Here is a 23,819-nt window from a genome sequence, read left to right as displayed (position 1 = left end):
TTTTTTAAACTCTCTGTGCCTCTGTCTCCTTGCCCAAAGTAGGTGATAATGATAGTACCTCCCCTGCCCAAAGGGCATGGCTCAGTGATTATGCATCAGCCTATGAACCAGGAGGTCACAGTTCAATTCCCAGTCAGGGCACATGCCCTAGTTGGGGGCCCAGTTCTCAGTGTAGGGTGTACAAGAGGTGATGGATCAATGATTCTCTCTCAACATTATTGTTTCTATCCCTCTCTCCCTCTCTTTTCCTCTCTCTGAAATCAATAAAAACATTATTAAAAAAAAATTTAAAAATGAGCACTGGCAGAGGATCATGGGACTTTGAGCTTGAGGCCTGATTTTGCCAGGATCTCATGGTGTTATTTGAGGTAAGTAGCTTGACTTTGCCCAAGAGAATGTGAACTGGATCATTGCTGGGTCCTTTTCAGCCCTTAAATGCTATGACTGCAGGACAGCAGGGCAGGAAATCCATCAGGACCAAGCTCGGGCGTGGAGGCGGGGACCCAATCAGTCCCCCTGGGTCAGCCTTCTCAGAACTTACCCACCTTCCTCCTGCTTCTCTCCAGCATCGATTGTTTGTACACCAATACCACCTACCTTGAGGTGAACTTCCGTGTGGACGTGATAAAGCCAGGAAAGTCCATGGAGATCCCAATCACCTTCTATCCTCGAGAAAGTATCAGTTACCGAGAGCTCATCCCCTTTGAAATCAATGGGCTCTCCCAACAAGTAGTTGAAATCAAAGGGAAAGGCACCGAAATGAAGGTAAGAGGAGGTCCTCAGACTGGCAGCTTCCCTGCCCTTCCCAGCCCCCTTGGCCCACCTGAGCCTCTCCCTTCCCTCCCCTCGCCCCATCTCCTGCCCCTAAACTGCTCTGCCACACGTCAGCAGTCCCACCGAGGGGTGAATTAGCCGATCAGACTCAAGTGAGTCATGGCTCTCTTACTCAATTCCAAACTTGACTTAAAAAAAAAAAAAAAAAAAAAAAAAAAAAAAAAAAAAAAACATGCCTAGGGTGGGGGCAGTCCCCAGACTCCCATCTATCTCATGCCCTGCCATGGGCTCTCCAGTACCCTGAGCTTTCCCATCACGTCTCTTAGCACAGTTGTAATTATGTCATTGTTGTTTAGTGGGCACATTTATGCACATAAATGTTCTTGAGCGAGGGAAGGCTCATCCAATGTGAAGAATGGGGGACCCTGAAAGCGAGGGACCACCCTTGACTCCCCGCCCCCGATAGACATTTTTCTCATTAACTGACAGCCCCTCCCTCCCTGCTCTCTTTCTCGTCCCACAGATTGTAGTCCTGGATCCGGCCAACAGGATCTTGAAGTTAGGAGCTGTCCTGCCGGGGCAGGTGGTGAAAAAAACGGTTTCGATCATGAACAACAGCCAAGCCCCGGTCACCTTTAGCCATTCCGTCCTGTTCTCAGTTCCAGAGCTCCGGGAGCCTAAGGTGGGTGCTCGGCGCTCCCAGTGGCCTCTCCATGCTTCCCTGCTGCGCGGACGGCCAGGCCGACGTCACTAACAGGTCACAGATCTCCTGCGCCCTCACTGTGCCCGGACACGCTCACAGCTCTCCGTGCGCCGTCCCCGACCATCTTCACAGGAACAGCCCGGGGTCCGTGCTTTCACTCTGCTCAGTTCACATCCAAGGAAACCGAGGCTTAAAGAGGCAACATCCCTCTACAGGGCAACAGAGTGAAACAGAAGGGAGGCAGTAAATTCTAATGAATAAACACAGATCTTCATTGCAGACCATTTGGAAAATATAGAAAATCATAAAAGAAAACATTTTGCCCATAATCTCAGACCTAGAAATAATCACTTAACATTTTGATGTCTATCTTTCCCAGGTTTTTCCTACACATTTTTTAAAAATATATTTTATTGATTTTTTATTTATTTATTTATTTATTTATTTACAGAAAGGAAGGGAGAGGGAGAGAGAGTTAGAAATATCAATGAGAGAAACATCAATCAGCTGCCTCCTGCACACCCCCCACCAGGGATGTGCCCACAACCAAGGTACATGCCCTTGACCTTTCAGTCCTCAGGCTGACGCTCTATCCACTGAGCCAAACCGGTTAGGCCCTACATATTTTTTTACAAAAATAAAATTACAATGTTTGTATTCATTTTTTATTAAATTATTATCTGTGTACATGTTTTAACATTGCCCTCCCCCTCCCATACATAGCCTCCCTCCCCAGAGTTTTGTGTCCAACAATGTTCATGTTATTTTGAACCCATCTCGTAACACATCGTAAATATTGTCCATGTCCTCCACTGCCATGTGTCCACTGCTCCCTCTATTAGGTAGACAGACCAGTTGTCTATTTCTGCTCAACTCAGGTGTTCCTGATGCTTTATGTTATAAGCAACAATGTCTGTCCCTGCAGCCAAAGCTTTGTGTGCATCCATGGCTCTCTGCTCAGGGCGGACTCCTAGAGGGCGTGTGGGTTCAAGGAGAAGAGGAAGTTTCAGTGCCCATCACCACCTGCCCCTGAAAGGGTGTCCCCCTCTGCACTCATCATCTGTGTGAGAGGCACCCTTGTTCCTGCATCCATGTCCCAAGCTCCCTGGAGAGAGGAGCTGCCCGTCCCAGCTGCCTGCTCCCCTCTTACGGGCATCAGTATGCGGATGGCCCCTTGACAATGGAGTAGGTGTGCTTCATTCATCCCAAGGGTAAATGTATCCATCCCTTACATTTACTCAGTAAATATGTGCTAGCTACAAAAAATATACAGATGTGTCTTAACTTGGGCTGCCCTAACCAAGTAGACTGGGTGGCTTACTCAGCAGACATTTATTTTCTCACTAGAGGCCCGGTGCATGGATTCGTGCACTGGTGGGGCCCCTCAGCCTGGCCTGCGGGAATCAGGCCAAAACCGGCTCTCTGACGTCCCCCAGAGGGGTCTCAGATTGCAAGAAGGCACAGGCCAGGCCAAGGGACCCCACTGGTGCATGATGGAGTCCAGGGAGGGACTGAAGGAGGGCTTCAGGGCATGTCCGGCCTGTCTCGCCTAATCCCAATTGGCTGGAGCCCACCAACAATCTAACCTACTGGTCGGAGCATCTGCCCCATGGTGGTCAGGGCACATGAGAGAGACTGGTCAAATGGCCGAACGGTCAGATACTTAGCCTATTGGGCTTTTATTATATAGGATAGTTCTGGGAGCTGGGAGTGTGAGGTCAGAGTGCCAGTATGGTCTGCTTCTGGTGAGGGCTCTCCTCCCGGCTCATAGGCGGCCCCCTTCTGGCTGTGTGCACACACAGCAGAGAGCAAGAAGAGAGGGCTATCCAGTGTATCTATCCCATCAGGAGGGTCCCTCTCTCATGGCCTCATCTAAGCCTAATTACTTCCCAGAGGAATTGGAAAAGATGGGGGCTGCTCAGAGGGCGGCTGCACTGAGTGTTACAGGATGGAGAGGGATCTCCCAGGCAGACAGGCGGGGGAGGGTGTTTCCAGCAGGCAAAGGTATACCGGCCAGCAAGCGTCAGTGCTTTAGGAAACTCAGATGCGATTCAGTGTGACAGGCACACTGCGGACCACCTGGGGGATGCAGGACACACAAGCACTGGCCGTGAGAGGCCAGCCACAGCCAGAGACACGGTGGGTACCTCCACCCAGGACCCCGCGTTGCCCACTTTGCCGTCCAGAGAAAGAGAGCAATCATCACTGAACATGTTGGTGTCTGTCTTCCCACTAATGAGGCGTCGCATGCCTCATTAATCCAAGTCCAAGTCTTGGTTCCCAGTAGGTCAGAGCCCTCACGGTTTGCCTGCCAACCGGCTTCTTTAGCTGATCGGACACAAGCTGCCAGGGACCTGTGCTGACCCCACCGCCTGGGGTTGGCTTCCGACATCCTCATGTTTGGAGAACTCGCTAGGATCACCGTGCTATCGCGGCCTCTCTGCCCGTTATCCCACGCCCCGCTGCCTGGGCCCACTTGCTGGTGACTGCCTGGCTCCAGACCGAAGGGAGCTCACGGTGGAAAAGGGGTTTGGCTTCCTTAGAGCTGATTTTGATTTGCCTTTACCAGGACCAGGCGGAGGAGAGGGGACCACACAAATTCAGACAGTGGTTCTCCAACTTTAGGACTCCAACTTTAGTCTCCCAGGGCACTTTTGAAAATGCAGGCCCCAGGCTCCTCCAAGAACACGGATCAGCGGTCTGGGGCAGGGCCCGTGAATCTGCATTGTAGCCAGCACAGGGAGCTGCGGGCGGGGGGGTGGGGGGGCGATCCTCAAAAACCACAGAGCGCTGAGTGTTTTTATTCCCTCTTCTGTCTCCTCCAGCAGAGAGTAGTGGTTCTTTGCAAGGGGTTAGAATGAGAATTAACATTTATTGAGTGCCTATTCTGTGCCCTACATTTTACTTTATTTTTTTTAAATATATCTTTATTGATTTCAGAGAGGAAAGGAAAGGGAGAGAGAGAGAGACAGAAACGTCAATAATGACAAGGAATCATTGATCCTTTGCTTCCTGCACACCCCACCCTGGGGGTCAAGCCCGTAACACAGGCAGGTGCCCTGACAGGGAATCAAATCGTGACCTCCTGTACATAGGTCAACGCACAACCATTGAGCAACACCAGCCAGGCTGTGCCATATATTTTATATAGATGATCTAGCTGAATGGATCACAGGATGTTAAAATAAGTTGTCAAAGATGGCACAGCTGGCCCTAACCAGTTTGGTTCAGTAGATAGAACATTGACCTGTGGACTGAAGGGTCCCAAGTTCAATTCCAGTCAAGGCCATGTATATTGGTTGCGGGCACATCCCCAGTAGGGGGTGTGCAGGAGACAGCTGATCGATGTTTCTCTCTCATTGATGTTTCTAACTCTCTCTCCCTCTCCCTTCCTCTCTGTAAAAAAAAAAAAAAAAATCGATAAAATATATTAAAAAAAGAAAAAGATGACACAGCTGGTAAGAGAGAGCAGCATTGAGATTTGCCCCCTGGGCTGTGACAGCAGCAAGACCTGTAGGAATGGAGGGCCCAGCAGCCCCCTGCCCTCAGCTGCTGAGGCCCACTGTCCTCTGGCCCAGGTCATCACCCTGATGCCCTTCGGCCACATCACGCTGAAGCCCAAAGAAGTCCGCAAGCTGGAGGTCATCTTTGCCCCGAAGAAGCGCATCCCCCTCTTCTCCGAGGAAGTGTTGATGGAGAGCATGGGGCTCCTGCGCCCCCTCTTCCTGCTCAGCGGCTGCTGCCACGCTCTGGAGGTCTCCCTGGACCAGCAACACATTCCCTTCGGGCCAGTCGTGTATCAGACAAAGGCCACGCGTCGCATCCTCCTGCTGAACACGGGCGACGTGGGTGCCAGGTAGGAGCTGGAGCAGAGCGCTCGGGCCCTGCGTCAGATTACACATTTGTCTCACAAGCCTGGCCGCTTTTTATTTCTTTCCTTTGCCTCTTACATCTCTTTCCTTCCTTCAAAAATGTGACTGTGATGGCCTGGTTACTAAAATTAATATTCTGGAGCATTTGCTCCTGTGACATGCCCTTTGCATGGCTCCTCTCATTTAACCCCAACAATTCTACGAGACCAGTGCTATGACTGATCCATTTTACAGATGAGAAAACTGAAGTAAAAAAGAGAGTCAGTACCTTTTCCAAAATCCCACATTTAGCAAGAAGTTACCAGGCGCAGGTGCAATGCTGAGTATTCTCAAATAGAAGATCCCACTTGGCTGCCCCAGGACCCAAGATAGGTTCTGTATTGTCCCCATTTCACAGATGAATTTGCGGCTCAAAGAGGTCAGATAGCTTGCCCGGGGTCACACAGCCAGGAAGTGGGAAAGACGGGATTGGAACCCCAGTGTACCTATGGCAGCTCTCCTTCCCACGCTCTTCCCACTCCCTAGCGGGGGCCCACCCCAGCCAGCACTCAGGCATGCCACAAAGCTGTGCAGGCCGCACGCCGCACACCTGCAGGGGCACCCCTCACACAAACTCAGTGTTTTCAGGGCCCCGAGGGTGCCGTGTGGCAGCCCTGGCCCTGGAAGCACGTCGGTCTGCACCGTCCACCCTCTGTCTCCTGCCTGGACCAAATGCCAGACCACAGAGTGACGACCACTCAGAGCCATCGCAGCCCAATGCCACCAAGAGCAGATGCAGCCCTCACAGGCAGGGATCATCTCCACCTCCCTGGCTCCGGCCGCGGAGGCCGTGCAGGGAGTGGTTAAGGCCACAGCCTGCGGAAGGTTCCAGTCTTCCCTCAGCCACTTCCTAGCTATGAGACCTTGAGTGCACACGTGGAAACACGTTCCTATGTATGTCCCCCCGATGCAGCCACTTCGCACCCTGCTCAGCTCTGAGAGGGAGCCGAGTCATCTTCCCCTGTCCACACAGCCCCCGCGTTACCGAGCAATCTTTCTCCTCCCGGTCCCGTGGAGCCCACAAGGGGGCGAACCTCCGGTCTCGTTCTCAGCAGCACTGAGGACATCCCCAGGACCCTGGTAACCTGTCTTCCTCGTCTCCTTTTGTCTCGGAAAAGGTTTAAGTGGGATGTCAGAAAGTTTGAGCCTAACTTCTCCATCAGCCCGGAAGAAGGCTACATCACCACGGGCATGGAGGTTTCGTTAGAGGTGACCTACCATCCCACGGAGGTGGGCAAGGAGAATCTCTGCAGAAACCTGCCCTGCTTCGTCCAGGGAGGCCCCGCCCTCAGCCTGACTCTGTCTGGAATCTGTGTTGGACCGCCCGCAGTGAAAGAGGTCAGTGAGCACTGCCCGCAGAAGGGCCATTGGCCAGAGTGGGCCTGGCAAGCCCCACAGGTGAGCTCCGCCAGGCCTTCCGGAGGCAGATGCTCTGTTCAAATAGTCCCCAGCGCCCACCTCAGATATTCCGACCTGCTCCCGTGCGCGCATGCGCGCCCCCCCACCACCACCACCACCACCACCACCCCACCCCCCCACCAGGGCCTTTGCACGTACTTTTTCCACTGCTGGAATGTTCTTTTTTCCTCTTCGTTTAGTTAATTCCTATTCATTCTTCAGCTCTCAAGTCAAGCATCACATTCTCAAGGAAGCTTGCATGGACATCTCTGGCTAGACCCAGTTCTGTTATAAGCCATGAGTGAGGGGTGAACACCTTGCTATGTGTTGCTGTTTTTTGATAGCCTTGGGTTAACCCTCTGCTAGCTCCGTTCCCAGAAGCCTACCAGTGCCCTGCCCGCCGTGTTCCTGGCAACACTGCTTATGGTAAAAATGAGACCTGACCCCCATCTCTCTAATTTTGTTATTTCAAGCATGGTATGTAAAGGGAAACATACAGAATGCTGTAAGCATGCATGAACAAATCTTGGCAAGAACGCATGCTTTCATTTTCTTGGTTACTTAGGAGTGAATGGCTGGGTCCAAGGGTAGATAGATATATGTTCACTTTCTTCAGAACCTACCAAACTGTTTTTACAAAGTGACTGTGTGTGTCATTTCGCATTCCCACTAGCAATGTCTGACATTTCCATTTGTATTACATCCTTCTCAACGCTTGATATGGTCTTTCTTTGTTGTTTTAGTCATTCTAATAGATATATCGTAGTATTTCATTGTAGTTTTCCATTTGAATTTCCCTAATGGCTAATGATGTTGAGAATCTTTTCAGCTACTTATTTGCCGTCCATATGTAGTATTCTTTTTTGAAGTATTTGTTCAAATCTTTTTTTAACAAATTGGGTTGTTTGTTTTATTAATATTGAATTTTCAGAGCTCTTTATATATATACAGGACACAAATTTTACATTTGGGTCTTCAGTCTGTTTCAAGTTCATTTTTGTATGTAGTACAAGATATGGATCAAATTTCTTTTTCCGTACATGGATATCTAATTATTGCAGCACCATTTGTTGAAAAGATTATCCTTTCTCTACCGAATTGCCTTTGCACTTTGGTGAAAAATCAATGGATCATATATGTGTGTGTCTATTACTGAACTCTATTCTTGTCCATTGATCTATTTGACTCTTTTAACACCGATACCACATTGGTCTGTGTTGTTATATTCAATGGCCAGTTCTCACCTTCATCCCACTTGACCTCCTGGTAGCATTTGACACCTTGAACAAGTACCTCCTTCTTCAAACGGTTCCTTCAAATGGCTTCCAGGATACCACCCTCTCCTGGTTCTCTTCCTATCTGATTAGCTGCTCCTTCCCATCTCTTCTGATTCTTCACAATGGAGTGTGCCAGTCAGGAATTCATCCATAAGGTCCTTCTTTTTTTCTAAGTGTACTTAACTTCCTGATAATCTCATCCAGTATTTTCATCTTAAAAAAAAAAAAAAATTGCTAAACTGACAACTCCCAAATATGCACCTTCAGTCTGGACTTGGCTGTGAACTCCAAACTTGTAAATTCCACTGCCTGTGTAAAGCGCCTGTTCTCTTCCAGACGGTAAACTTCACCTGCCAGGTACGCTCCAAGCACACGCAGACCATCCTGCTTTCCAATCGCACCAACCAGACCTGGAATCTGCACCCCATCTTTGAGGGCGAGCACTGGGAGGGGCCCGAGTTCATCACTCTGGAGCCCCATCAGCAAAACAAGCCCTATGAGATTACCTACAAGCCCCGCACCATGAATGTGGAGAACCGCAAGCATCAGGTAGGCCGAGCACCCCATCCGTTCGTTTCGAGGTGTGACCTTAGGGAGAAGTTGTGTGAGGGAGGTTAGGGGACAGAGCTTGGCAGCTCAGAGAACGTTAGAACGAGAGGGGACCCTCTCTTCCGATATCTTCACTCCCAATACTATGCAGATACAGCCTTGGCTGCCATCAGTTTTTCATTCTGTTTATTTTCACTGTACATTCTATCATGAGCATTTTTCTATTTAATTGGGTAGTCTTCATGATGATAATTTTTCTCTTTTTAGTATATATCTGATTGATTTCAGAGACGAAGGGAAAGGGAGGGAGGGAGGGAGGGAGGGAGGGAGGGAGAGAGAGAGAGAGAGAGAGAGAGAGAGAGAGAGAGAGAGAAACATCAATGATGAACGAGAATCATTGATCAGCTGCTTCCTGCACACCCCCTGGGCATGTGCCCTTGGCTGTAATTGAACCGGGGACCCTTCAGACCACAGGCTTATGTTCTATCCACTGAGCCAAACCAGCTAGTCCTCATAATCATTTTTAATGACTGCCTGAAATTTTGAACGAGGGTTTCATGATTTATTAGGCATTTCCCAGGTGTTGAATATTCAAGCTAGCTCCCAATTGTCATGCTCCTATAAATGATTTTCTATATATTCTTATATAGGTAGGTAACTTTTTCCCCCAGATGGATTTTTCTAAAGTAAGATCCCTTGTCTGTGATTCCTGGTTCAAACACCTTGGAATGTTTTTTTTTGTTTTTGTTTTTGTTTTTTGTTTTTTGACTCTTGAAGCAGCTGCTTCCCCAAGTGTTAATGCTCATCGGCAGAGCCTCCATTAATCCCGTGTGACTACCAGGCCTGAGAGGTGCCTAATAAAGGCCCCTTGGCGTCATTCTGATTGCATTTCTTCCCCTCCTTAGGGCACCCTCTTCTTCCCCCTGCCGGACGGGACCGGCTGGCTATATGCGCTGCATGGGACTGCCGAGCCCCCCAAAGCCGTGGCCAATATCTTCCGTGAAGTGCCATGTAAGACGCCCTACACTGAGCTCCTGCCAATCACCAACTGGCTGAACAAGCCCCAGAGGTAAGGGAATGGGGCATGGGGTTCGAGTGGGGTTGGGACAGAAGGGAGATTTCTCCTGTTTAGCCTGGCCCTTCCCCTGGTCAGGGCCTCTGGAGGACATTGGCTAAAAGGGCCAGAGATCAAGGTCCCTGAGGTGGCCAGGCATTGCCTGAACTCTAAGCCTCCAGAGACATCCTCCTGTTCAGTGCTCTCTATAAGTGGCTGGTTACCTACAAACCTCCTGGAACAGTGCCTGCCACCAAAAAAAAGTGCTCAATAAATGTTAGTTATTACTATTGTCATAACGATAATCATGGTGGTTATTATTGAGTGTTCAGTCTTATTACCTAAGCCAGTGGTCGACAAACTCATTAATCAACAGAGCCAAATATCAACAGTACAACGATTGAAATTTCTTTTGAGAGACAATTTTTTTTAACTTAAAATTATATAGGTAGGTACATTGTTATTAACTTAATTAGGGTACTCCTAAGCTGGCCTTTGCTAAAAACTCAATGGGCCAAAAAGCCACCTGTGGCTTGCAAGCTGCAGTTTGCTGACCATTGACCTAAGCCACTGGCCAGAGAAGGACATCCCTTGGACTTTGTACTTGCAGTGGGAGTAGAGAAGAATACAAGGACTAGAGGAGCTTGAGGCCAAACAGCCTAGTCTCCTTCTCTTATAGCTCAGGAGCCAAAGGTTGGGAGAAGAGGCCACTTGCTGAGCATTGTGGGTAAAGGCCCACGCTTAAGTTCTGCCAATAAATGGTCATGTTACCCAAGCATGGTGTCTCCCTTCTCTTGGCCTCGTTTCCTCGCTAGTAAATGGAGATGTAATGACATGCACCTCCTGCAGACATCACAGGAATTAAAGGCCTGTAACACATGCAGAGCACTGGCTTGATAGCTGGCGCATAACAGGTGGTCAGTAAGTGGCAGTTACTGCAATTGGTCGAGACAGCGGAGGCTAGAACCCTGGACCCAGGTGTTTTACATAAAATCAAGAGTAGAGATAGCACCTCTCCTTCCTCTCTTTGGGCAGATACCTCACTTTCTCTGTCCTCCCTTCTTGTGCTCCCTGTGTCTCCCCCAGGTTCCGGGTCATTGTGGAAATGGTGAAACCAGAGAAGCCAGACCTAAGTGCCACCTTAAAGGGCCTTGATTACATTGATGTACTGTCTACATCCAAGAAAGACTACAAGCTGAACTTCTTTTCCCATAAGGAGGGACTATACAGCGCAAAGGTATCCGTATGCCAAAGGCACTGCCCTGGAACCCTGGAGGTCTGACCCTGAGGTTGACAATCTGGGTGTTAGGGAGTGAAGAAGTCCTCCATAGCCAGCCTATCCTTATCCTGTCGGGCTGACCATTTATAGCGACCTGGCAAAGGCAGTCCGGATCCCCAGCCTCTTTAAGACGGGACCAGGTTGTGAGGCCAGCCAGCCGTCACGTAGGCCCATGCCAGTCTTTCAGGAAGAAGAGTCATAAAAACCCTTACACAGTTTGTAACACTGGACTGGCAAATACCAGGCCACAGTAATAAAATATCCCATTTTCTGGGTGCTTATAGAGTGTCTAGCATTGTGCTGAGCACTCAATACACATAGCTGGTAATATCAGAGCCAGGATTCAACTCAGGCATCTACTCTAAGACACCATGGCATCTTTCACATAGGAGCTGTTGTTCTTAATTCATTCATTAGTTCAATAAAGATCTATGGAGCATATATGCCATATACTAGGTGCTGCTAACACAGCAATCATCAAAAATAGACACAGTCCCTATTCTCATGGACTACACGGTCCAGTGAAGGGAGATGAACATTAATCAAATAGTAATTGCATTATGAATGCATTATCATAAAATGAGGTATGTGCTTTGAAGAAATGGAGCATATGTGAACTCACAAGAAAGGTCAGTGCTGAAGATAATATATGGGAATTACCTATTTATCGGTAGTATTTAAAACTATGCAGAGAATGGAATTACCTATAATTCATAGGGAAAGATTTTTAATGTGGGGGTGGGGGGAAACAGAAAGTAGGAGCACATCTCCCCTGCCAGAAGAGATACTGGTAAAACTCACCCAATAGTATGTCATCTTGTCTTCTACAATCACTGAGTTAGACTGTATCACTCAGGTCACCTTCACAAACAAGTTAACAGAGAACCTTAAAATCAAGGAATCATAAAACATCTGAAGGGGGAAAAGCCACCATAAAATAGAAATACCAGCTCCTGAGATAAGAGGTATTAAAGCAAACAGAAGAAGACTTTCAATGAATATTATCAACTAGAGCCCGATGCACAAATTTATGCACAGGTGGGATTCCTCAGCCTGGCTGGTGATCAAGGCATATGGGGGGAAGAGGAGGCCGCGGCAGGCTGAGAAGGGGGAGGGGCCAAGGGAGGTTGGCTGTGGGAGCATACTACATTGAGCATCTGTCCCCTTGTGACCAGTGTGTGTCATAGCCACTGATTGACCAGTCCTTCTGCTCACTCCAGTCATTTGGTCGTAATGGTCACTTAGGTTTTTATAGATAGATAGATAGATAGATAGATAGATAGATAGATATAGATATTCTCAAGGGAATAAAGGAAGATAATCATACCCATACAATAAGAACAGGCTGTTGTGGAGGAGAATCAATTGGAGACCCTGGAAATGAAAAATAGGATATTTGGAATAGAAAGCCATAAAGGTCCTGGTCAGTGTGGCTCAGTTGGTTGAGTGTTGTCCCATACACCAAAAGGGCACCAGTTCAATTCCAGTTGGTCTAGCACATGCCTGGGTTGTATTCTCAATCCCCAGTGCGGGGGCATGCGGAAGGCAGCTGATTGATATTTCTGACTCATATTGATGTTTCTCTCTCTCCCTCTCTCTAAGAATCAATAAAAACATTTTTAAAGATATAACCATAGAGTACAGATGAAAAGTGTAATGAACTCTGAGGAAGAATTATTTGTGAGTTAGAATACAGAACGGAGTAATATCACCAGGCTTTAGCACATGAGTACAAAGAAATTGAAAGATGAAAAGAGCCAAAACTGGTTTGGCTCAGTGAATAGAGCGTCGGCCTGCGGACTGAAGGGTCCCAGGTTCGATTCTGGTCAAGGACATGTACCTTGGTTGCGGGCACTTCCCCAGTAAGGGTTGTGCAGGAGGCAGCTGATCAATGTTTCTCTCTCATCGATATTTCTAGGTCTCTATTCCTCTCTCTTCCTCCCTGTAAAAAATCAATAAAATACTTTTTAAAGGTGAAAAGAAAGAATAGCAGGTGTTGGTGAGAGTGTAGAGAAATGAATTCTTAGCTATGGTAATATAAATAGTGCTGTCACTTTGGAAAACAGTCTGGCATTTCTTTATATTCTTAAACATAGTTACCATATGACTCAGCAATTTCACTCCTAGTTATATACCCAAAATATAAACTATTTAGAATGATTTTCAACCTAGAATTCAAAACTATTATGAGAACTAAATAAAGATATTTTTAACATGCAATGACTCAAAGTAACCCACCCATATATACTTTGAAAGAAGTACTACAAATTAAAATTTTTTAAATTAACAAAATTTTAAAGATAAGTAAATGAATCCAACGGAAAGTACAAGGATACAATCAAAAAAGAATCTGAATTCATAGGTAATTTCAAATAATTGTTGAAAAGCAATCTGAAATACTTCATATGGCCTCAAATTAGGAAGGGAAAGAATAAAATAAGGCAATGAAAATAATGTTCACATTCTGTTGGAAGTAAATGGGGAAGTAAGAGATATTTTCTCTTTTATAGAGAAGCATAGGGAGGAAATGGAGATTTTCATAAACTGTAGGTGTGAAGAGAAACATATAAATAAATATATGTATTAAAATGTAAGTATAAAGACTTTTGAGTAAAAATGACAATGAAGCCAGATCACAGAATTTCTTCACAGTAATAAGTATTTAAATTGACCATAACAATAATGTTTTTTTAAATCAACAATAACAACAGAATTTTTAAAAATCAAGAGCACTTTTGGTTATGATGGAGTAACTAGCCCTCCCACCATATAAACCATAGAACTGGACAAAATAAATGTCGGAGGCAAGTCTTCTCGGACCTTGGAAAACAAGCAGCACAATACTGCAATTCACCAGAGAGAAGGAAATTGATGAGTCCCATGATTGTCCTGGATCTCTGCCCACGGACAATTTCCTGACTGCAGTGCAGTGAGCTCCAGTCTCAGGAAAGTGCAGCAGCCCCAGTGAACTGAAGTGACAGTCAGAGTTTGGTGCAGCCGAAATCGCTCGTCTCTTCAGGGAAAGGCACCAGAAAGGAGGGAGCAGGATATGGAGGGCGTGGGAGTACCAAAGTCTATACAGGAGTTCTCTTCGAAGTCCTTGGCTGAAGATGGACTGCACATGCACAGGAAGAGACTTCATGAGAGAGCAGCTGCTACAGGGGTGATGTGGGATAAAGGCGCACTACATTAATCAGCGCTGGGGAACACGGGAGGTCTGGCCCCTGCAGAGTGGAGAGGCTGCATTAGCCACACCTCCTCAGCCCTGGTAACCCAGCTGAAACACCTGACAGGCCAGAAGAAAGCACCATGTCCATTCGGTAAGATCTTCTAGGGGCTGGCCTGGAAAAGCCTTCACTAAAGAAATGTGGATATCGAAACCCACCAAGTTGGAAGGTCTTGAGGAATACCTTGAGTTTTACTCGTATCTGCTCTAACAGAGCATAAAACCAAAGCTACACAAGTTTAAAGTGTCAGTGATTGAACTGCCTCCTAGAATAAGATCAACACCCTCATCAGGAAGTTAACAGAATACAGAATCTCTTCAATGATCATCAACAGTGTCCAGTACACAAACAAAAATTCTAGACTTTGTGGAGAAGAAGGAAAATATGACCCATAGGCAAGAAAAAAAGTCAGTCAATGGAAACTGACTCCAAGATGGGACAGATATTGGATTTAGCAGGCAAAGACCTCAAAGAAGCTATTGTAAACATGTTTCAAGAACTAAAAGGAAATATTTTATGTAATTAGATAAAATATTATCTTAATGAGTGTAGTGATAAAGAATCTCAGCAGAGAAATAGACACTATGAAAAAGAACCAAATGGATACTCTAGAGCTGAAAAGTACAACAAACTGAAATGAAAAATGCATTGGATGTGCTCAACAGCTGATTAGAGATGTGAGAAGATGCATTGAATTTGAAACAAATCAATAAAAAGTTTCCAATCTGAAGAACACAGAGTAAAAAGATTAAGGGAAAACAACCAGAGCCTAAGGAACCTGTAAGAAAAATATAACATGGTCTAGTACATGAGTAATATGAGTCAGAAGAAAAGAGAGAATGGGACAAAATTATTTGAAAAAATAATAGCTGAAATTTCCCTGATTTTTATATATATAATTTATAGATCCAAGAAACTTGGCAAACCTCAAGCAAGCAAACCTCAAAAATATAAAGGAAATCATGACTATGCACATCATAGTAAAACTGCTGAAAACCAAACATGAAAAGAAAAGCTTAAAGCAACCAGATTTAAGATATATTGTATTACATACAGAAAAGGTGCCCCCTGACTTCTCTTCAAAAGTAATGGAAGCTATCTACAAAGTGCTGAAAGAAAAAGAAATTACCAACCTAGAATTCTTTATTCACTGAAAATATCCTGTAAATGTGAGAGTGAAATAGACATTTTCAGAAAAAAAGAACATGAGAGAATTCATGGCCAGGAGACTTGCATTACTAAATGCATGAGCATTATTGGGATGCAAATAGGTCTTCGTCATTCTGAAGGGAGATGGTACCAGATGGAAACTTGGGTCTGCTGGAAGGGAAGAACAGCACGAAAAATTATAAATAAATAGGCAAATATTAAAACATGTTTTCCTTCTCATAACTTTGTTTAAAAGACAACTGACAGTTTATAGCAAATATGACATTATAATGTGGATGTTCTTACCTACATAGAAGTAAAAGGTATGACAAAAGCACAAAAATGGGATAGACAGGACAATGAAATTATAGGTTAGTACAGCTACGACATTTGTGCTGTGGGCAATGTGAGGTAGGAAGCATAAATGGTCAGTTGTAAAGTGGAAAGTGATGAAATGCTAACTCTACATTTTGACAAGTTAACACTTCACATTGTCAGCTCTATAGCAACCATGAAAAATCTTTCCTTTAAAAAGAGAGCCATGAAGCCATTAGAGGAAATGAAATATATTCTGAAAGAATACATCCTGACCCAACAGAAGACAGGGAGGTAGCAACAGAGGAATGAAAAATGAGACCAATGAAAAAGAAAGAGCAGGAAGGCAGACTTCAATCCAAACACATAAATGATTATTTTAAATGTAAAAGACTGGATGCTCCAATGAAAAGACAGAGGGTGTCAGAAGCACTCTAAATCTAAACACAGGAAGAGGCTGAAAGAAAAAGGCCGGACACATTAAGAACTATGGCTGCCTAATACGATAAACAACGGAAAGTGTTAAAAAAATAAAATAAAAAAGGGGGGGGGGCGGGGGGCAAAAACAATCTAATAGACTCTACTTCATGGAGTAGACATGTGAATGAGCAATAAGCAGCTGAGAAGATGCTCACCTTCCTCAGTCATCGGGGAAAAGAACTTTAAAAAGGTGAGTAGTCCACCCATAACAAGTCAGCTGCAGGGCTGACAATATATGACAGTTACAGGTATGAGCTCCTGAATCAGTCCAACCAGATCCTGGTTCTGACACTTCTCTGCATGTGACACTGGTCAAGATATTTCATGCTGCCGAAGCCGGTTTGGCTCAGTGGTAGAGCGTCGGTCTGCGGACTGAAAGGTCCCAGGTTCGATTCCGGTCAGGGGCATGTATCGTACATTGGTTGCGGGCACATCCCCAGTAGGTCGATGTTTCTCTCTCATCGACGTTTCTAGCTCTCTATCTCTCTCCCTTCCTCTCTGTAAAAAATCATAAAATATAAAAAAATAATAATAATAAAAAAATCACAACCTTTGCTTAAAAAAAAAAAAAAAAGATCCTTCATGCTGTTAAGCCTCATTTCCATCATCTTAAAAAAACAACAACACCACAGTGAGGGGAATCATCATGCCACTTACAAAACTGTGTGAATTAAACCAATTAAGTACTTCTAGTGCCTGGCACACAGAAATCATTAAGTGTTAGATGCTATCATCATCATCATCATCATCGTCGTCGTCATCATCATTATCATCATCGACGTCATCATCGTCATCATCTACTCCAGCACCAACGGGATTGGGAGTGAAACCCACTACAACATGAACCCCTCCAGGACTGCTTGCTCTCAGGGCCAGTCAGCTGTCCTCACTGAGGAGGCCTTCTACACCTGCAGCTCTGGACAGGGCTGCCGTGGCCTCCAAAGCAAACGCAGGCTGTGTCACAGCCTCTCACCGCCAGAGCAGAGTATCTAAAGAGAAGGGCCACAACTCAGAGATGGAAGATGCTGACGACGCCTTGCCACACCAGCAGACAGCAGCTGCGTGTTGCTGAAGGATGCCCAGGACCAAACCAGAGACGGTCGGACCTGCATTTTTACCGTTTGTCCACCAACGAGATCTGAAATATCATGGCTGGCATGTACACATAAGGAACTATTTGACATTGAAATTGGGTCTCAAAAGAACTGTTGGCCCAGAAAGAAACTCACTACAGACTGATTTCATAGTTCACTGATTCATATTCACTGATTCAGCATAACCATTATGACTTGTCGCAGTTTCGGTTCTTACAAGGCTATTTCTTGGATCACATGATTTCGCACATCTAGAGGAAATAATGAACAACATAAACTGATGAACAAAAACAGACCCAGAGAAAGAGAAGCAGTGATCAGACTCTCAAACCTCAGAGGGAAAGTAGGGGAGGGTGGGGGTGAGGGGAAGAGATCAACCAAAGGACCTGTGTGCATGCATATGGGCCTAGCCAGTGGCCATGGACAACAGGGGGTGAGGGCATATGTGGGGAGGGGTTTGGGATGGGAATGGGGGGATGAGGACAATTATGTGATACCATAATCAATAAAAAATTAAAATAAAAATAATAAAATAAAGAGAAGAGCCAGCTAGTAGAGATACAGGCAGGCTGGGGGGGCCCACATCAGCCTGGCACCCACGCTTCCCATGCCCAAGCATTGCCCACCGAGAGAAAGACCCCCTGCTGACCCCTCTCCTCTGTCCTGCTTCCTCCCCGCCCTCCTGTGAACCCAGGTGATCTTCCGAAATGAGGTGACCAACGAGTTCTTGTACTACGTGGTGAGTTTCAGGGTCATCCCTTCGGGCATCATCAAAACCATCGAGATGGTGAGCCCCGTCCGGCAGAGCACGTCAGCCTCCGTCAAGGTGGAGAACCCCCTGCCCTACTCGGTGACCTTCGCCACGGAGTGCAGGGTGCCTGACATCAACCTGCCCTCCCAGTTCGTGGTGCCCGCTAACTCGGAGGTGAGACCCCGCCGCCCGGGGCCCCTGAGAGCCGCGATGGAGGCTCTGCCCCTAGGGCCTCTGGGTCCACGTTCTGCACCCTCGGAGGTCGGGCCAGCCCTGGCCGAGGTCTATAGTGCGCTTGCCCCATTACCTATTTTTAGATTCAAGCAGATTCCAGGTCTAGAAAGACCTGGAACAGAAGTTAGGAAGAGTCCAGGGGAGGGAAAGTGGGCTGAGGTTTGGGCAGAGGTTCCCGCGGCTCACGCTCAGTGTGAGCACTGCCGTGTGCAGTGCCGCCAACCTGCTCTGAGGTCCCTGGGTGGCAGGGGATAGGCGGGACCTCCCGCATCACCGAGGCCTCTGTCTTCCCTCGCAGGGCACGTTCTCATTCGAGTTCCAGCCCCTGCGAGCCGGAGAAACCTTCGGGAGACTAGTTATGCACAACAATGACTTGGGTTACTTCCAATATGAGCTCAACCTGAAGGCTCTGCCAGCGGTGCCCGAAAAGCCCATCCACTTCCAGACGGTTCTTGGCAGCGGCCAGAGCATCTTTGCCAAGTTCATCAATTACACCCGGCAGAAGACAGAATACTACTGCAGGGTGAGCAGCCCCCGGCCCCACCCTCTGGCCCTTCCCTGGCCAGGAGGCTGGCCTCAGGAATAACGGGAGGAGGACTCAGGGTTGCAGAACTGTGAAACTCAGGAGAGTCGGGTGCATCATATAGCCCGGGAACTCCCAGCAAGAAGGAAATAGTGCAAGGCCTGGGTTCTTCCTTAAAGACTTTCTGTCTTAACAAGCTGGGAGGGGTGTGGGGAGTTTTGCTTCCCAGTGCATGCTCAGTAGTCATTAAAGGGAGACGGGAGAGCGTAATGGTCATGAGGATAGGCTGTGAAAGCCAACAGACCTGGATTTGAATCCTGGCTTTACTATATCATATATATATATATATATATATATATATATATATATATATATATATATATATATATATATTTTTTTTTTTTTTTTTTTTTTTTTTTTTTTTTCCCAGAGAGGAAGGGGGAGAGAGAGAGATAGAAACATCCATGATGAGAGAGAATTTTAAAAATCTGCATGCCCCACAGTGGGGATCGAGCTTGCAACCTGGGCATTTGCCCTGACCAGGAATCGAACCGTGTCCTCCTGGTTCAGAGGTCACCGCTCAACCACTGAGCCATGCCGGCTGGGCTTTACTATATTCTTTGTATGAATAACTTACTAAATCTAAGTTTATCTCTAAAGGGTGATCATACCCTGACCTTACAGGATCTCTATGAGGATTTTAAAATACATACAGAAGACCATTTTCATAGAGCCAGGCCCACAGTGAATGTCCCATATATGTTGCCTAATATATCAGTCAGAATGTAGGCTTAACTCGTGAAACAGAAACCCAAAATGACAACAAAATAGACACTTATTTCTCTCTCAGATAACTGCGGGCATACGCAGTTTGAGCTGGAATGGTAGCTCGATGACATCAGCCACCCAGCTCCTGTCCTGATGCTCTTCTCTCTGTAGAGAGTTGCTTTGGTCCACATGGACCAGGACAGCTTACGGTGACACCCACATTTCAGCCAGGGACAAGGGAAAAGGATTGGGGGGGCGGGGGGGCTGCATATACCATTTCCACTCACATTCCATTGAACAGAACTGCAGAGGACCTCACCTAGCAACAAGGGGAGCGAGGAGGTGTAGCCTTTACACTGGGTGGTCAGGTGCCCAGTCAACATCAGAGCTACAGTCAAGGGACAGAGGCACTCCATCAGTTCTGTCAGTCGGGAGAAGCTAGAGTATGCTGTCATATACCAGGAGCCTCGATATCTCAGTGGCTTAAGAGCACAAAGGTGTCTCGTCCGCACTGTCTACGCAATGAGGCTCAGCGGGGACTCTGGCCCTCACAGCCCCTCGGGGATCCAGGCGGACGAGCAGCCACCGTCTCCCATGTTTCCAGCCGCAGTACCAGAGGGGTGAGAGGTCTCTACAGTTGCATGAGCAACTAGATACTCTGTTGTGGAAGTGGCACCTTTCACTTCTCTCAACTGATTGTCCAGAAGTAGTCTCACCGTGTCCATGAGGATCTAGATTGTTCGGTCTTCCATATGTATGGAAGGAAAGAAGAGCCGGTTTTGGCGAGCCACACCAATGACTGCCCATACTAACATCATCCAGCCACATGTCTTTGGGCCTCTGTTTCTTTATATTAAAACTAGAGGCCTTGTGCATGAATTCTTGCACAGGTAGGGTCTCCAGGCCTGGCTAGCGATCAGGGCTGATCAGGTTCCCCCCACCTACCTGCCTCCTCGCCTCCCCCTTCTCTCACTCCCTCAGTGCCCAGCTGGTCACCCGCCATGTTCCGCATCGCCCCCTAGTGGTGAGTGCACATCATAGCGAGCGATCAAACTCCTGTTCTCCTGGTCGAATTCCCAGGGGGGACACTTTGCATATTAGCCTTTTACATAGATAGATAGATAGATAGATAGATAGATAGATAGATAGATAGATAGGAATAACAATTAAAAGTACTACCTATCTTCAAGGGAGTAATATAAGGACACACAGCTTTCTTACATCCTGCCCGACCGAGCGTGGAGGAGGGCCTGGGGATGGACTGGGCGGCTGCCATGCCCACCAGGACCCCCGTGTGAACCGGATGTGCACCTGTCCCCCTTTCCAGACCGACTGCGTCGACTTCCACACGGAAAAGGTCATCAGCGCGGCCGCGGGGTCCCAGGGCGGCACGGAAGTCAGCGTGGAAGTCTACTTCGAGCCCAGCCACCTGGGGGAGACCAAGGGCACCCTGTCCCTGTCCTCCATCGCCGGCGGAGAGTACATCATCCCCCTCTTCGGGGTGGCCTTGCCCCCGAAGCCACAGGGCCCCTTCCAGGTCCGGGCCGGGTACAACATAGTCATCCCCTTCAAGAACGTCTTCTACCAAACCGCCACCTACTCCTTCATCGTGGAGCACCCGGCCTTCTCCGTGCGGGCTGCCGAGTCCGTGCGGCCCAAGAAGATCAACAGCATCTCCGTCTTCTTCGAAGGAAACCCTTCCGGCTACAAAACACCCATCACCAGCAAGCTGATCGTGTCGTGCCCTCCCGGCGATGGCAGGGACACAACCATCAAATGGGTTTATTATCTGAAGGGGGTGACCCCTTAGCTGTAACCAGGGACAGTTGCATCCAGAAGAATTTAAAAAATTAAAAAAAAAAAAGCCATCTCCTCCGCTTTGATATCTATATATTGTTCTAGCCTGGTGAATAGAGAAAATAAATAATCAGAATTCTCAAAGGTCGTGTGTTATCCTCCTCATTCACTTTTGTCCACATTATATGTATTCCAAGTACATGAACGAAATGTATTCCCTATTAAATGTGGTCACTATACAAAAACAGAGCTATCTTTTACTTTGCGAGGGCAAGTCTCCTAATTTGGTTTCTTTAACATGCCCACAAAAGCTCAAGTGCCACGTCAGTAATCCCCATTTTTTTAGTAAGACCACACAGGTGTCACACTCATGGCCTTCTGTTGTACAGAACTGAGCAGTGCCTGATGCGAAGGCACCATCGCTTCTTTTTTAAAAACCCATGATGCTCAGAGAGCCCTTAGACGTGACTCTACTTGGATGGGGTGTTTTATTTTGCTTTCGCTATTTTCAAAGCCACTAACAGGTAAGTGTAAAAACAAGGCATCCTACCAATGTAGATGGGTTACAACTGTGAAGTGATGGCCAGTGTGGAACCAGGAATATCAATTATTGACCGGTCTAGAAGCATCTAAGCATGGAAGGGCTGGGCAGGCTGGCCTGCACAGTGGAGAGGTGAGTACAGAGAAGGCCATGGTGGGTGCTGGGCTTAATTCTCAGTGCCACTGCTAGTCTAGTTATGAATAAATAGCCTCATTCAGTTGGCATTTTCAAGATAGATAAAATAAGCCACTTCTTTCTTGGAACTGCTGAACTAAAGGTAGAACAAAGATTGGGGCCTTGAGTAAGAAGCTGGTTTCTTAGCAACCTCGTCCAAAAGGTGGCCTCAGGAGAAAAGAGTTCCTCCAGTAAAAACATATAAAAATTCTTACTGTTTCAGTTATTAAAAAGTGCATCACATAGAGCCCTTGGGAATTTGGTTCACCTTTAAGAAAATGTCAAACCAAGCAGCAAAAGAAACAGATGAGATATTATATTAGACTAGAGGCCAGTGCCTGGCTGGTGATCAGAGCTGACTGGGTCCATCTCGCCCAGTCTAGGGGAGACAGAGAGGGACGGCGGAAGGTTGGCTGTGGGAGCACACTGACCAAGGGGCAGCTCCTGCATTGAGTGTCTGCCCCCTGGTGGCCAGTATGTGTCATGGCAACCGGTCATTCAGTCAACTGTTTGTAAGGGTGGCTTAGGCTTTTATATATATAGATATGGGTCCAGTGGAAATGAGTATGCACTGGAGAAATAAAGCCAAACCATTCCCAGTGATTTGATTTTTTTTTTCATTGATTTCTATCAACCATCATCAGCATCCTAAAGACATCAACCTCTCAAGACATTTGGAAATGTCCTTATCAATGTTGCTTGGTATCAAGGTAGGAGATGGAAACATTAAGTGATACATTTTCTCTGGAGGTGAATCTTCATTCATTGGATTTTGTTGGCAAAGGTTTTAAAAGCTGTGAAAATCCCACTAGTAAAGAAAAACACATTTTTCACAGATTTTCCTAGACAGGGTTTTTTCAAGACTTACTGAGTTTGGATTAGTTCCTGTATTTGTTTTGTATAGCTGCACAACAAATTGCCACAAACCTAGCAGCTTAAGGCAACACAATTTCTTATCTCAGGTTCCATGGGTCAGGAATGGACTGAACTGGATTCTTGGCTCAGGGTCCCCCAGGCTAAAATCTAGATGCTACCCAGCGACATCCTCATCTGGAGGTTCAACTGGGGAAAGACCCACTTCCAAGCTCCCTCACTGTGTTGACAAAATGTATTTCTTTGCGGCCATATGACTGAAGTCCTCCTCTTCTTGCCAACTGACAATAGGGAACCACTCTTAGCAACTAGAGACCACCCTAAGGTCCTCACAACATGGCCCATCATAGACAGTTCACTGTTGTTACTGTTTATTCTTCAAGACCACAAAGAGAATCTCTCTCTCATTTGAAATCCCTTCTAACTTCTTTTAGGACCTCACCTGATTAGGTCAGACCCACCCAGGATAATCCCTCTTTTAATCAAAGCCAACTGATTAGGGACCTTAATTACAACTGCAGAATCCCTTCTGCTACATAACATAATAATTGCTAGAGTAACAGCCCATCATATTTGCAAGTCTTGGCCACACTCAAAGGGAAGGAATAATACAAGGCATGTACCCAAAGGGGTGGGAATCTTGAGAGCCATCTTAGAATTCTGCCTACCATAGCCCCTTACTTGTGTTCCATAAATTCTAATCTATGAATTGAGGAGAATACTTTATTTCCAAGATTGTTCTAAGCTTTGGAAGTGTACCTTTCACTCAGAAAAAAAGTACCACCTTGTGTTATGTTCATATTTAATACTCATTGGGCTCGGCTGTGGTCTAGCCCTTGTTCTAAGTCCCTGTCCACTGTAGAAGGTTACAATAAGGAACACTGACGCATCTCACTGTTACTGCATTTTTAGCCACACGACATCCAGAAAGTGCTTTTTAAAAACTTA

At 46.6% G+C, this 23,819-nt stretch overlaps 1 protein-coding gene across 1 annotated transcript in view; it reads left to right on the top strand.

Moving 5' to 3' along the window:
• Nucleotides 1-21,324, top strand: part of HYDIN (HYDIN axonemal central pair apparatus protein) — a 316,871-nt gene extending 295,547 nt beyond the window's left edge. Inside the window, 10 exon segments of the mRNA XM_045582700.1 lie at nucleotides 567-765; nucleotides 1,298-1,456; nucleotides 5,056-5,333; nucleotides 6,507-6,726; nucleotides 8,400-8,612; nucleotides 9,518-9,681; nucleotides 10,753-10,903; nucleotides 17,905-18,135; nucleotides 18,494-18,718; nucleotides 20,814-21,324. Coding sequence (XP_045438656.1) covers nucleotides 567-765; nucleotides 1,298-1,456; nucleotides 5,056-5,333; nucleotides 6,507-6,726; nucleotides 8,400-8,612; nucleotides 9,518-9,681; nucleotides 10,753-10,903; nucleotides 17,905-18,135; nucleotides 18,494-18,718; nucleotides 20,814-21,296 — 2,323 coding nt within the window. The 3' untranslated portion in view covers nucleotides 21,297-21,324.
• The last annotated feature ends 2,495 nt before the right edge of the window (nucleotides 21,325-23,819 follow it).

The sequence above is a fragment of the Pipistrellus kuhlii genome, unplaced genomic scaffold, assembly GCF_014108245.1.
Source record: "Pipistrellus kuhlii isolate mPipKuh1 unplaced genomic scaffold, mPipKuh1.p scaffold_m20_p_17, whole genome shotgun sequence".
In the NCBI taxonomy this organism is placed as follows: domain Eukaryota; kingdom Metazoa; phylum Chordata; class Mammalia; order Chiroptera; family Vespertilionidae; genus Pipistrellus; species Pipistrellus kuhlii.
The sequence above is the reverse complement of the archived record's forward strand: the minus strand, read 5'-3'. Positions and strand labels throughout refer to the sequence as shown.